At 42.7% G+C, this 13525-nt stretch overlaps 1 protein-coding gene across 1 annotated transcript; it reads left to right on the plus strand.

Moving 5' to 3' along the window:
• The first annotated feature begins 4417 nt into the window (after positions 1-4417).
• On the plus strand, positions 4418-6314 carry LOC134205935 (uncharacterized). Its single transcript, XM_062681639.1, has 3 exons — positions 4418-4643; positions 4700-4962; positions 5566-6314. The coding sequence occupies exons 1-3, from the start codon at positions 4418-4420 to the stop codon at positions 6196-6198; spliced, it is 1122 nt and encodes a 373-aa protein (XP_062537623.1). The 3' UTR covers positions 6199-6314.
• Positions 6315-13525: the final 7211 nt, after the last annotated feature.

The raw sequence follows: 13525 nt of genomic DNA on the forward strand, positions 1-13525 counted from the left end.
GGGTGTTTCCAGCTGATATCGCCTGATGTCAGAAGAGAGGTGGTGCCCTCATTTGGCCAGAATGGCAAGAGATGCGGAGTTGCCGTCTTCATCGATGGGGTTGCGCTGGAGGATGTGTCTTCCCATCCCGATGTTTTGAAACCGATGTGGTGATCTCCATTGCACTGTCGCTTGGGTCACGATCGAGTGTTCGCATCGGTTTTGATGACTGCATGGTATTTTCCTCCCGGAGTTGCACCATAATATGCTGACGTAGTGTGTCCCAAATGCGAATTTTTAGTAATGCCCCGGGTTTCACTACCCGCCCAGTGAACGGAGGATGGGGGTTATCTCAACGATAATCTGCTGGAGTTTCTTGCCTGCGGTTATAAGAAATAAAGAAGATTATGAGAGAGGTTCACCATGACGATAGCATTTTTAGCAGTGGAACTGGCGGGTCCAGTTTAAAAGCTTTTCTAGATTAATACCCTCGTATTTATTTTGCTGGGATTTCTGTAGCCTCCCTATCAAAATTTCTGAATGAATTTGCTTGGAAATTGCTGCACGAATTATCCCGGAATTCCTGAGGGAGTTCTCCCGGAGCACCTGGAGGAACTACCTCAAAGTTCCTGGAGTAATCCTCCCGCAACGCCTTCGATCTACTTCCGCCGACACCACTCACTCTGTAATCGCCGCCTCCGCCGAAACACACGAGTTGAATCCCGTAATTCTTTTTAACTATTTCTATCGAAATAAACTGATTACCACGCAACCCATGAGCTGGAAATCTTATAAAGAATTTAGGAGATAAATAATTTCTCAGCAGTTTCTTTTGCGATAGAAAAAATGGCGGCTGCAAAAAGCGCGAGACCATCTTGAACTAAAGGCGATTCAACCGATTCAGCAGTGAGTGTGTAGAGGTAAACCAATACACTAGCAAAAATCGAAGGGCATTATACATTTGGTTTGGGTCTAAACTTATTTCAATACTCGGCTAAGGTGGTTTGCGTCCTATTCAGGTAGATTCCTGTTCGCTTTTAGACATCCTTCCGAGTGGGATCTTTTGCTGGCGAGGATAGGGGAGCTAAATGTCAAAGAAGGAAAATCCATACGATTTGACAGGTATGTACCACACATGTTTCGGACAGCAGAACAAAGGGAACCGAAGCGACAATCTTTATCTAGTAACTAAAATATCTTTTGTCCTAAAGCCCTGCGTCGTCTGTCGGTTGGCTCTGCTCAGATTGAGATGAGAAGTGCAGCCAGATTTAATATTGCAGTATAATTCAACGCAATGTTGCATAAAAAGTGTGTAATAATACACACGCATATTGGGATCAGTTGGTTGCACATGTTTCTGTGTAATAATACATTTTTTCGTATGTTTATATTACACGGAGGTAACGTGATGTGAAATGGCTTTTTTTCTTCCTGTGTAATTTTTACGCGATGTAAACATACATAAAATTGATGTAATTTTGTATCTATTTTCTGCAGTTACATAGCTTTTTTACTACATCGTGCAAATTACGTCGTTGTGTTTTACAATAATTTTTGCTGTGAATATTTAAATTCTTGGAAGAATATGCTCTTTTGTTAGCTTCTTTTGATTTAAAAAAAATATTTCAGCTGGTCCTCCAATATAATTTAATAACATTTTATGTACTGATGTCAATAGTTTTGCCTGCGAATTATCCAAAAAACAAAAGGGTAATTCATTTAGTGGTGATGGTTCGTTTCTTACGGCCTATGATTTATAAGTATCAGGGTGCTAACCCGTAAGAGCATCATTATCGGTCGCGAGCATTTTAATCACCCGCACAGCGCTTTCATTTTAGTTTCGTCACTCGTTTCCGTATCGGTCACTATTTTCAACTCTCAATTTGGTTGCTCTATTCCGTACCGGTGACGTTTGACAGTTGACAGTTCTCCAAATAGCAGCGCTCTTATCGCGCTACCAAATTTGGTCACCTGTCAGTCGCGCTACTGTTATAGCAGCGCGTTCAGTAGCGACCGGTAGAGTGTCAAGTAATGATACTGCGCTGCCAAACAGCTTAAACTCACCACCGGTAATCTTGCTCTAAGACACAAGACAGGGATTTTATATATTTGGGATAGCGCTGCAAATCCGGATTCAATATAAATGGCAAATGATAGCAAACCAATAGTTGAACGCTGGTTGGAAGTTTATTGCAATTGGTTGTGATGCAATATGGGAACATCGGATACATTGTGCTGAGGGCTTAGTGTATCTATCAGAGTTCTGGCATCCTGAAACGGTCTGTTTTAATACCGTTCTGTTATCGGGTCAACATAAGATCTTAATATTTTACTTTTCGCACACCACATATATTAAAGAAGGTCCATCAAAGAGATTCTTACCTTCGCAGGCATATCCTCGCAGTTCCGCTGAATCCGCTGCAAGATCCGCTAGCGCAGTTACCACAAACCTAGTTGGCGATTAAAAATAGATTTACTTCCCGATTTGATATAAAGTTTTCACCTCGGTTTTCACTTACATGCATTTTAATCCTTTTTTATTATCCAGTTGTTCTTTCGCGTTCACTATTAGTTTTTTGTATTACCGCTAACTTTTAAAACAAAAAAAAATATGACCGTTGGCTCAAGTCGAACAACTGCCGCTGACAGAAATGTGTTTATTGCACTAAAAATAAAACAAACTGAACCCTGCAGTCGTGTGTAAATAACAACCCAGATCATATCATTAATAATTCTTTTACAACTGATTATTTTTCATTTCTCATTCTAGTAATCATTATTACAACATGTATAATCCGACAATAATATTGTATGATCAGGTCGGTAAATGTATTAATCATATAATTTCATATATATCATACAGCCAACAATGATCAAACGTGGAATAGAAAACGTATAATATTAACCGTTCGGCCAACGATTTATTTCTATGCGGGAAATCAGTAAAAATAATATTTTTATGTTTAAGACATTTTGAGGCAAATTTTTGGCTGTGCAACATTTCAGAACGAATCAACCATCAGCCCGAAACGTCAGGCCCATATATTAACTGTCAAAGGTTGAGTCAAGTGCCCTGCGGTGTGTTACCAGTGCGTTTGAATTATATTATTCCATACGTCAAACGAGACCGAAAATGTCGAGGAAGCATTTTTCATCTATTTTTAAATTTCAAATTAAACAATGTTCCTTTCGATTTCTGAGTCAAAAGAAAAACTGACGCGTTCAGGATGATTAGCTTCATCGTTCCATGAAAGAAAATCGAATATCGATTCTTCATTTTAGGACCCAATTAGCGAGATCCGGACTAACGAGTCGTCGGATTAGCGAGGTCCGGATAAGCGGGGGGATACTGTACTTTTTTATGTCGGTGTTGCCAGAAATATTAAATATGAAGGTTAGTTTGATATTTTTTGAATGTTTGTTCTGAGTGCTCCAACTGTGAAGAGCACAATTTTAAATTAAGAAAAAAGCTGTTGAATCAACGATTTTGTATTTGACTCAAACATTTAAGCACTCAAAAACACCAAATTTTCCATACTTTCAAATTGAAATTGGAAAGTAGTTAAAATCCCAACTTTTTCTTTCTCTGTGTAAAAGTGTGTCTCAATATTTTTCAATATATGGAAATTTTGAACTGTTGCACTTTTTACAACATGCGAGTTCTCATGTTATGAAAGCTGATGTGAGTCCTGGAGGGTTAAGTAAATTTTATTAATTTTTGTGTTACTTTAACTTCAATTTAGGTAGATGGGTTTGACCGTGCACATTCCAAATGTCAGTTTGAATTGTCAAATCAAAATGCGCCAGACTGTTTTGTTCCTGAATGCGCACTCACTGTGTTTAGTTCACCCAACGACCGATAGAGTATTGTTGCCTGTGGATTACTAGCAGGGGTGCTCCAGTGAGCTATCTATGTATTAGTGTCTTAGCTTAGCTAGAAAGGAGCTTATTTCGCGAGAAGAGCTGTTATATCCTAGAAGCAGTTCTGGCAGCACTTGCGCTATCAACGGCACGAGCCTACCCACTCCTGCCAACAAAAAAACGAATATTGATTACCATTTGATACACCGGAGTGAGAGCATCACAAGAGAGGAAAATAATAATATAATAAAAGTTTATAATTTTCGCATCCGCGTGTTCTCGTTTTTGTTCCGCCATTTCCATTCGACCAATATAAATACAACAGCTATACCTAAAACAGAAAACACCGGTGGGAAGATGGGGCGCTATCCTAAAATAGCACTCGGAAGGGAGCACTATAATAAGAATAGCGATGAGGACTCCCGTGGAGGTGCTCTAAAGGTGCGTAGCTCGATGAATAGGTCTGTGCCCCATAACACCAAAACAGTAAACAGTAAACACAAGTCCAAGAAAAAATTGCTACTTGTGGTCAGAAGTTGAATAAAATCGGTTATCAGTAAATTATTCAAGTCTAATGATGAGTGTTTGCTGTGTGTACGATTGTCCGGGAAATGACTCCCCGCAGAACAGTGGCGAATGCAGTAGTTCCGGCAACGTTACCGCATTTCATCAATTTCCTATTGGAAACCCCGTGCGAGTAGCGGAGTGGTGCGAACTGCTTTCGATCGATACCGATTCCGATTTAGGCGGAATGCTTGTCTGCCGTAGACATTTTTCACCGCAGCAGTACGACTTCTCCTCAGGTTGGTAGTTGTGAATTATTTTGTTGGACCACTGAAACACTTAATTCCAACCTCAGATAGCAAAAATCCACTGAAAGCCGATGCCGTTCCGGATCGTCATTTACCCAAGATAGTGCGATCGGAAACGCCTAGAACTGTGAACAAATCGAAAGCAGCCCAGAGAAGCACGGAAGACAAGTTCAATCCACCGGTGCTGGTGGTTAACGATTTGGGTAAAGTTTGTCGATTGTGTTTGGAAACGGATGAGCAGTCAACGCATGAGACCCTATTTGACAAACAGGACATTGTGGAGTTCATTGCACAATCGATTGGGATAGAGGTGAGTTGATTTTAGTATCATTTAGGTAAAGAGTCGTCACCATTAATATCATAAACAGTCAAATAACAAAAACGTATTCGCTGTGAGATCGTGCCACAATTAGCGAACTATCACTGTATCCAGTGTCGGTACAAATACTCAATGTTTTTAAAATTGACATAATAGCTCTCTGGCATGTGTACAACTTGTTCTGGATAAGTTGGAGTGCAAACCGATTAAGCCTTCCTTTGAATATCTCCAGCATCGTGTCGAGGGTGTGCATTCGTCTCTATATTAATGCAAACGTAGTAGTAATGGAACCACTTCTTTAGCAAAACCTCATCTCAGGGCAGTGCTCTAATAGTAAATACCTTGCCATGGTGGATTGTCCAATTTCTAATATATGTCACCCTCACAGAAATCTTAGGTTCTATGCGCTTGTTCCCTGACTTGTAACCATATTACATATTATTGTTATCTACCATAACATAACTTAGGTGATCCAGTTGTGCTGATGCTGTATTGTTTATATTCTAACTCTAATCCGTCGATTGAATCTGTATAGCGATTGATATTTGTAGCGTTCAAACCTTTTTTTTTTAAACAAAAAAAATCTTGTTTCAGGTTGAACCAAACGATGAATATCCAAAAATGATATGCCAAACATGTATCGAAAGAGTGACATACATTCACCGCAGTCGTGAGTGGTTCCACAAAAATGATCAATTCTTGAAGACACTGGTCGGGGAGCTTTCCAACGAAATGGAGTTACCCCTCCCGGAACCGACCGAACAAGCGATTCCGACAGACGATGAAGCGCAAGAACAAGCGCCGGAAATGTTCGAAGCAGTAGAATTGATCGAATGTAAAGAAGCTGTGCTGGAGCAAATAGCAGAAAAGCCCAGAAGGTCGCACCGCACCTCGGCCAGGAAGTCCCTATTGCGGATGAAACGAAAACAGCGGAAGTCGAGAATTCCTTCCGATTCGGAGACGGAGGAACCCTTCGATATTGTGGATGCCAGATCGGAGATGCTGGAGCGGTGCACCAAGATGAAGAGCATCAACGGTCAATACCCGTGTGACTGCGGAGTTGCTTGTAATAGTTTGAAACGACTTCTCCGACATATCATGGATGAGCACGACATACACGGCAATGTTACCATGAAGCGCGCAAAGATAAAGGTGCCGCAGAAGAAAGCACGGGCCGATCCGATAGTACTGGAACAGATGGCCGCTGTCTTCAATGGTTTAAAGTAAAAGTAATTGTTTAAAAAAGACCACATTTTGAAAGTGTAGTTGCATTGTACCAAAGAAATTAATTGTTATGAGAAAACAGTACACACAATAAATAAGTAAATTTTATTCATTACCCCGTGTGTGTTTTATCACATTGTCCTGATATTTTTAGATAAATCTATTTACTTTTAACGTCCCAGCTTTTAACTATCAAACGTATTCTCATGCGCACAGAGTATGCCTTATCGCGACATGTTTCTTGAAGAAATAAGGAATTAGAGGGTATGAGGTCGTCGAGCTCATGAATGTGCCATGCTGATCCTAAATAAGGGACATGTGTTATACACTAGTGTTTTTGTGGTTTGTTCTAACGTAAGAACAACACGACACTTATAAGAAACGCGACGCGAGACAAGACATAACACTTATAGTTCTTTATAATCGTCAACAATTTAAAAGAAAAAAACTCAAAGGAGCAGCCCAATCGGGTTATACGCAAAAGTGACGTAGGACTACGTAGCTATACGAAATGGATAGTATTTGTCGTCATAGTTTGTGTCTCTTTATCAATATTGATTTTTCACTCTTACGAAAATCTCAGTATAAGCTCTTTCTTCCTCATCAAAGATTGGTGGCCCTGATAAAGGTTGGTTCGCTCTGAGGAGAAATCAAAGTGTATGTGTTGGGAGGTAGGGCGCGTCAATAAAAGGCGGTCGGTTTTGACAGCGATAAATGCTTCAAACTGTAATTGATTATAATCGGTAAGTACTTATGGTTTGCTTTACAATAAATCAACACTTACAATTTTGGTGCGTTTACTTCCTGTCGCGCCCTTCATCGAATCCTCGCCTGATCGGCGGGTAAGGTAATTTCTTGGTTAGTATTAGGTTCTATTATTTACAGTCAACTTTCGCTCGTTGGGCTAAACTCGTAGCCCATCTAGTGAAAGACTTTCGTTAGTTGGGCTGAGATTTCATCTGTCAAATCAGCGAATACAATAGAAATTCAGAGCTGCCAACTGCGAAAAAGAAAAAAAAACTGTCGTAGATGTCATAATTTGACGTCCACCTTCGTTTTAAGTCGGGCTACCTAACGAGCGCCCAACTAAATCGTAGCCCATCTAAAGATAGCCCAACGAGTGAAATTTGACTGTATTTCCACGGCCCCTTCCACGTGCTAACTTGATGTTATCGATCTTATTCTCTTAGCGCGGATTCATTACTAACCTCAATCTGACCTGCGTTATCGTTAACTAGCGGTTTGATCGATACTGTTTTCCGGGTACTATCACTTCGCAAATAACAAGAAAGAGCACTCTGAACTTCTAATAAGGTACCCCGGGGCAAGTGAAAATACGGGGTAAGTGGGTACTATGACTGCCGATTAATCGGTGAACGTTTTTAATGATAACAATGTTCTAGAAAGATGAAGCAGAACTATCAACGAATTCACCTGATACAAAAATATTTGGAATCAAAACCATTTGCGGCACCATACTAATGGTATTGTTTAATCATGACTTTAAACTACCGGCAAAAGCTATTACTTTTATTTTAATCCAATGGATTTCCAACAAAATAGTCGTTTTTAAATTTATCATTGATGTGGAGAATGAATATTTTGAGCAATTAAATAATTGTGTGACATCGAAAACGATTTAAAAGTTTTGATTAATGCAAAAATCTGCAATTTTCACTTGCTCTTGAGTTTTAACACACATGGGGCAAGTGGGACATATTCGAACAACATTTTCGATAGAGCCATTTTACCCGTTTTTAAATAGTGAGTCTAGTGAAAAATAACTTCGACACTCATATATTATATGGATCTGAATCAAATGCAGTTGATATCATTGGTTTCGTTGTTAAGAAGTAGTATACAGTTGATTTACCAAATCTGTATTTTACTTTCTGAAAATGAACTCCCTCATGGAAAAAAAACAAATGTTATAACTATGCGAAATTTTCCGTTGACAGTGCAAACAATCTATTTATTCTACAATAGATCAACAGGTTTTGTCATGTGTTTTGCTATTTTGAAAATTCGCATCAGATGACAAGTTTTTCAGATAGAAAAAATGCTAAAGACATAAATTGGCCATTTCGTTCTATTACAAATTTACAACACTGCGCATCGCCTGAATAAAAACGTTCCTTTTGAAGTTCTAATTTATGTAATAATTTGTGTTCTAAACAGAGAAACATTCATTCGAAAAGTGAACAAAGATTTGCTTATCCTTTCCATCTAACACATTTGGTAAGAAAGTAAGCTAATGGAAAGCCAGGCAACAGCCAATTAAACAGTAAACCGGCTGTTGTCTTGTTTTTATATCTGCTAACATTGTAATCCCTTTCTTTTTGCAAAAACAAAAGTCTGACAAGCAATAAACCTTCATCCATGATCTGAAATACTACGACTCAGAAATTATATGAACATTATATCTACATTCTTCAAATAAGTTCCGTTTGACAGTATAAAGCAGAATAGGTCCCACTTGCCCCGTTTGAAGGGGTAAGTGGGTCCCACAGGTAGATTTATTTATGTCACTAACAATATTTTTTGTAACTGAATAAATGGCTTACAACACGTCTACACTTCAAAAACGGAAGCATATAATGATGTGTCCGTGGTTAATGTCCTGAAATACCCTGTTTTCTAAGTATGCGTTAACAATTTTGCTCAACTAGCGTTTTTTTAGGTCCCACTTGCCCCGGGGTACCTTACTTCTTCTAAACTAGAATTAAATCGAAATAATTTATTAATTAAATTACCTTTTCTTACACGGAATCCACTCCACTCACTCGGCGGTGCCAAAACGAACAATACGAACCGGAACCTGTCCCACAGTTCGGCCCTGTCATTCTATATGAAGCGTCGTTTTTACAAGTGCCGCGGCGCTTTTGAGCTTGCGCGTGGCCAGGGTGACCAGTTCGACGTACTATGTACCAACAATCCTTCTCGGGTGTAGTTCGGAGTCCTCCGAAACTTCACGTTTTTCTATAACGTCGAGAAGTGCCAATTGTGTTACCGGTCGCAGCAGGCTCTTGTCCCGGATCTTCACGACGGCCATCTGAATTCGGAACCATGCGGGTTATTCGTCCTCGTTCCCATCCGTTGCGTTTTGCAGGCTCCGCGACCATCACCGGATGTCCCTCTTTTATCGTTCGGGTTTCATCAAACCACTTTGGTTGACGACGAATCACCGGCAAGTATTCGATCAACCATCGTTTCCAAAAGGTGTTGAGCAGGCATTGCATTTGCTCCCAGGACCTACCCAGGATCTCTCGACGAATTGGTTCGCTGGGTTGACTGTGAATGGTGGATGCTCCTTGTACCCCGCATTGCTTCACCCCCGAAGAGCTCAGCAACAAGAAGTGGTTCGGAGTAAGCGCTTCTGTTTCTGCGGAGTCGAGCGGTAGATACGTCAGAGGCCTTGAGTTAATCATGTGTTCGACCTCCACGACCAACGTCTGCAGCCCCTCGTCGTTGAGTTTTCCTTCTGAGTACGCTTCAGTCATCGCGGCTTTGACCGATCGTACCAGGCGTTCCCAAGCTCCCGGTGGAATAAAGTTCCATTTAGTGCGAGCGCTGGTGAAACTTTCTGACAGTCCCTGGCTAATCTGGTGTCGTAGTATGTGATCTGCTCCTTGGAAATTGGTCCCATCGTCGCAGGTAATCCTCGACGAACCACGAAACGGCGAACACACGAATTGCAGCATTCTGTCCTTAGAGTGTAGGCGATTTCCAGGTGCACAGCGCGTACCATCATACATGTAAATAACGCGACCTACCGTTTAACGTTTGATCTCCCTAGTTTTACTAGCGGCCCAAAGTAGTCCACCCCTGTTAAGGTGAACACTCGTGCATGATGAGCAAGACGAGCAGGTCGGAGAGGCGACATCAATGGATTCAACGGTTTGGCTCGTCGTATCTTACCAAAAGGTACAAAAAAAAAAGTACAGTTACGTGCCACCTTCTTTATCACCAAGCGAAGTCTTGGTATGGCATACAGCTGTCGAACCTCGTTTACCACTGTTTCCGTATTACCGTGGCCGTACCGACAGTGATATTGAAAAACCAGAAGCTCCGTTAATCGATGTTTCCTCGGGAGGATCGGGATGGTGCACATTGTAGTAGACGTCTCTGGCTGCACCAATCCTTCCACGTTCACGTAGCAAACCATTGGTGTCCAATATTGGAATCAGGTGGTAGATAGCACTATGTTTCCCAATAGTCTCTTGTCCGGTCTCGTTCGGAGCTTTCCGTGATAAAGCTGCGATCTCATCTGGGTAGAATTCGTGTAGGGCGAGTTTCAGGATTGTGACTTCTGCTGCTTCGAGTTCGGCCTGGCATAGTTGCCCAGTATACTTTGGCTGCCTTTTAGACGAGTTGTGGAGGAACCGGAGCACGTATGCCGTAGTTCGTTGCAGTCGATCCCAGCAGGAGAAACTATCGAAATCTACCTCCACCGGCTCGAGCGAATAGTGATGTAAGATCGATGCGCGCATCTCTTCGGAGGTGGTGGTCACTGGTTCTCTAGGACGAGGCCATTCATCTTCCGATAAATACAGGAAATCGGGACCCTGAAACCACTTGCTATTTGAATCAAAGTACGGCCCACTTCCCCATTAGGTCTCTTCATCTGCAGGGTTCGACTTCGAAGGTACCCATCGCCATTCGCTTGCCGTTGTGTAATCCACTATTTCAGTCACTCTGAATGACACGAATTGACGATAATTTCTTCGGTCTGCCTGGATCCAGGCCAGAGCGGTTCAGGAGTTCGTCCAAAACCTCATCTTAGAGATAGGAATTTTGTGATGTTCCATTACAAATTTCGACCAACGTACGCCTAATACGCATCCTTGGAGTTCTAGTCAGGGAGTCGACCACGGTTTGAGTGGAGTGACTTTTGATTTTGCGGCGACCAGACAGCACTGCGGGTTTCTTCCCTGATCGAATGTGCGTAAATAGACTGCACAGGAGTACGCTACCTCGCTAGCGTCGACGAATACGTGAATCTCGGCGTTATTGTAGGTATTCTGGTTGCTGTGGGGGAAGTAACATCTGGGAATTCGCACTTCCGAGATGTACTCGATCATTTGCACCCATCGTAGCCATTTTGCGTAGATGGTCGCACTTATCTTTTCATCCCATCCGGTGCCTTCTCTCCATAGGTCTTGAATTAACACTTTCCCGTGAATAATAAACGGAGCGAGTAGCCCTAATGGGTCAAACAGCGTCATTACCCAGCCAACACAAAATCGCATATGCTAGCGAATAAGTGTACAGGGTGGAGGCGATATAGACGCATTTCTCCATTTGACTGCGTGCAAAATGCACGTATATGGCCTCCACTTTGTACATTTATTCGCTATGATATACGATCTTATGTTTGCTGGGTACGCATCGTAGAACCTGTCTTTTCGTAGGTCGTGTGGCGGTTCGAATCAGTGTTTGTACTTCTTCGCTCATTTGAGTGGAAAAGCTTAGTTCGTCCGTCGAAGGACTCCAGAGCATTCCGAGCACCCTTTCGTTCTTCGCGCTGTCTACCAGATTGAACTGCTTATTAGCTTCGGGCTGGTGTTCTCCCAGTTGATCCAGCACCCTGCTACTGTTCGACCGCCAGTTGTGCAGCTTGAACCCTCCTTTGTTGTGTACGCATCGCATCTCGCAGACCACTTTCGCTGCGTCTTCCTCCGAGCTGAAACTTGCCAAATAGTCATCGACATAATGATCGTCTATTATCGCTTTCGCTGCGTCGGGGTAGACCTCGCTGTATTGTTCGGCGTTCTGGTTTTTAACAAATAGCGCCGAAGCTGGCGAGCAAGTGCTACCGAACGTAGCGACGTCCATAAAGTACACCGTTGGTTTCTGATTTGGTTGGTCTTGCCACAAGAAACGCTGGGAGGTTTTGTCTTCTTCACGAATTTGGATTTGATGGCACATCTCCAGGATATAAGAGCTGACTACCACACCGTATATCCTGAAGCGGAATAGAATCCCAGGAAGCGAAGCTAGTTGGTCTGGTCCTTTGAGAAGCGCCCCGTTAAGCGATACACCGTCGACCTTGGCCGCTGCGTCCCAGATGACGCGAATTTTCCCTGGTTTCTTAGGGTTCATCACCGCTCCAACTGGAAGATACCATACTCTTCTGGGATCCGCTGCTTTCATTTCCTCTTCCGTGGCTTTATGTGCGTATCCCTTTGCTTCATATTCACGTATTTGACGGTGGAGGTTTTCTTTCAACCCCAGGTCACGATCCATCCGGCGCTCCAAGCATTCAAGCCGACGCACGGTCATGGGGAAGCTATCCGGAAACTCCACGTAATCCTCCTTCCAAATTAAGCCCGTTTCAAAACTATTACCAACACGTCGAGTTGTGAGCTCCATAATGGTCAGCGCGCGTTCGTCTTCCTTCGTCGTTCGGACCTCTGGTTCAGTGACTCCCGTTCCGGTCCCTTCAATGGCAAAGAACTATTTGAATGATTCCTGTAGCGTGTCGTCGCATGAACACTCGCAAATGTGGAAGTTGTAGCTTTCATTTTTCCTTCTTCCTCGGGAACCGTAGACGCACCAACCAAGCCTGGTTTTCACCGCCACTGGTGCTGTTCCGTCGCCTTCCCGCACTTTGAGAGGTATCGCCAGTCGTAAGTTGTCGACTCCGATGAGGATTTTGGGTATAGCGTTATTGTAACTGGCGATAGGAATTCCGTTCAGGTGTTTGTACGATTTGACAGCTTCTTCCTTGAGGAAACTCTGACATGGTAATCCAAGGTTCTTGACCGTTCTCGCATCAATTAGTTTATGTCGCTTTCCCTGGTCGATTCACGCAATGTCGATAGTCACGCGTTGTGAATCCTGCTCCATGCGTGAGGTGTTACCTGTCCGCCGTAAGCATAGAGGAAATGGGGTACCTTATATTCGACGTCACTAAGTCACTTTCTATCAGAGTGAGATCGGAGCCTTCATCGAGAAATGCGTATGTGTTTATTGAACCCTTGACTCCGTACAGCGTCACCGGAACGATTCTGAACAACGTCGACGTAGTTTGTACCCGATGTGTGTGGTTCTCAGCTACCTGTATGCGTGGTACAGACTGGTGCGAGATTCCTCTAGAGGAGTGGAGAAGCTTATGGTGACTATATTGACAACCTTCGATGCCTCAAGTCTTCCTTCCTCGGCACGCTCTCCGTCCGTGCTTGAAGCGACAGCTCTGCCACAAACCTAGTTCCCGAATTCTTCGCCAACGATCATCGACGTTTAGTCCTTTGAAGGCGCTGCAGTCCCGCACTCGATGTCCACCCTTGTGGCAGTGTTCGCAATCAAATTGTTTCGGTGGTTCACCGTG

This window comes from Armigeres subalbatus, chromosome 1 (assembly GCF_024139115.2).
Source record: "Armigeres subalbatus isolate Guangzhou_Male chromosome 1, GZ_Asu_2, whole genome shotgun sequence".
Taxonomy (NCBI): Eukaryota; Metazoa; Arthropoda; class Insecta; order Diptera; family Culicidae; genus Armigeres; species Armigeres subalbatus.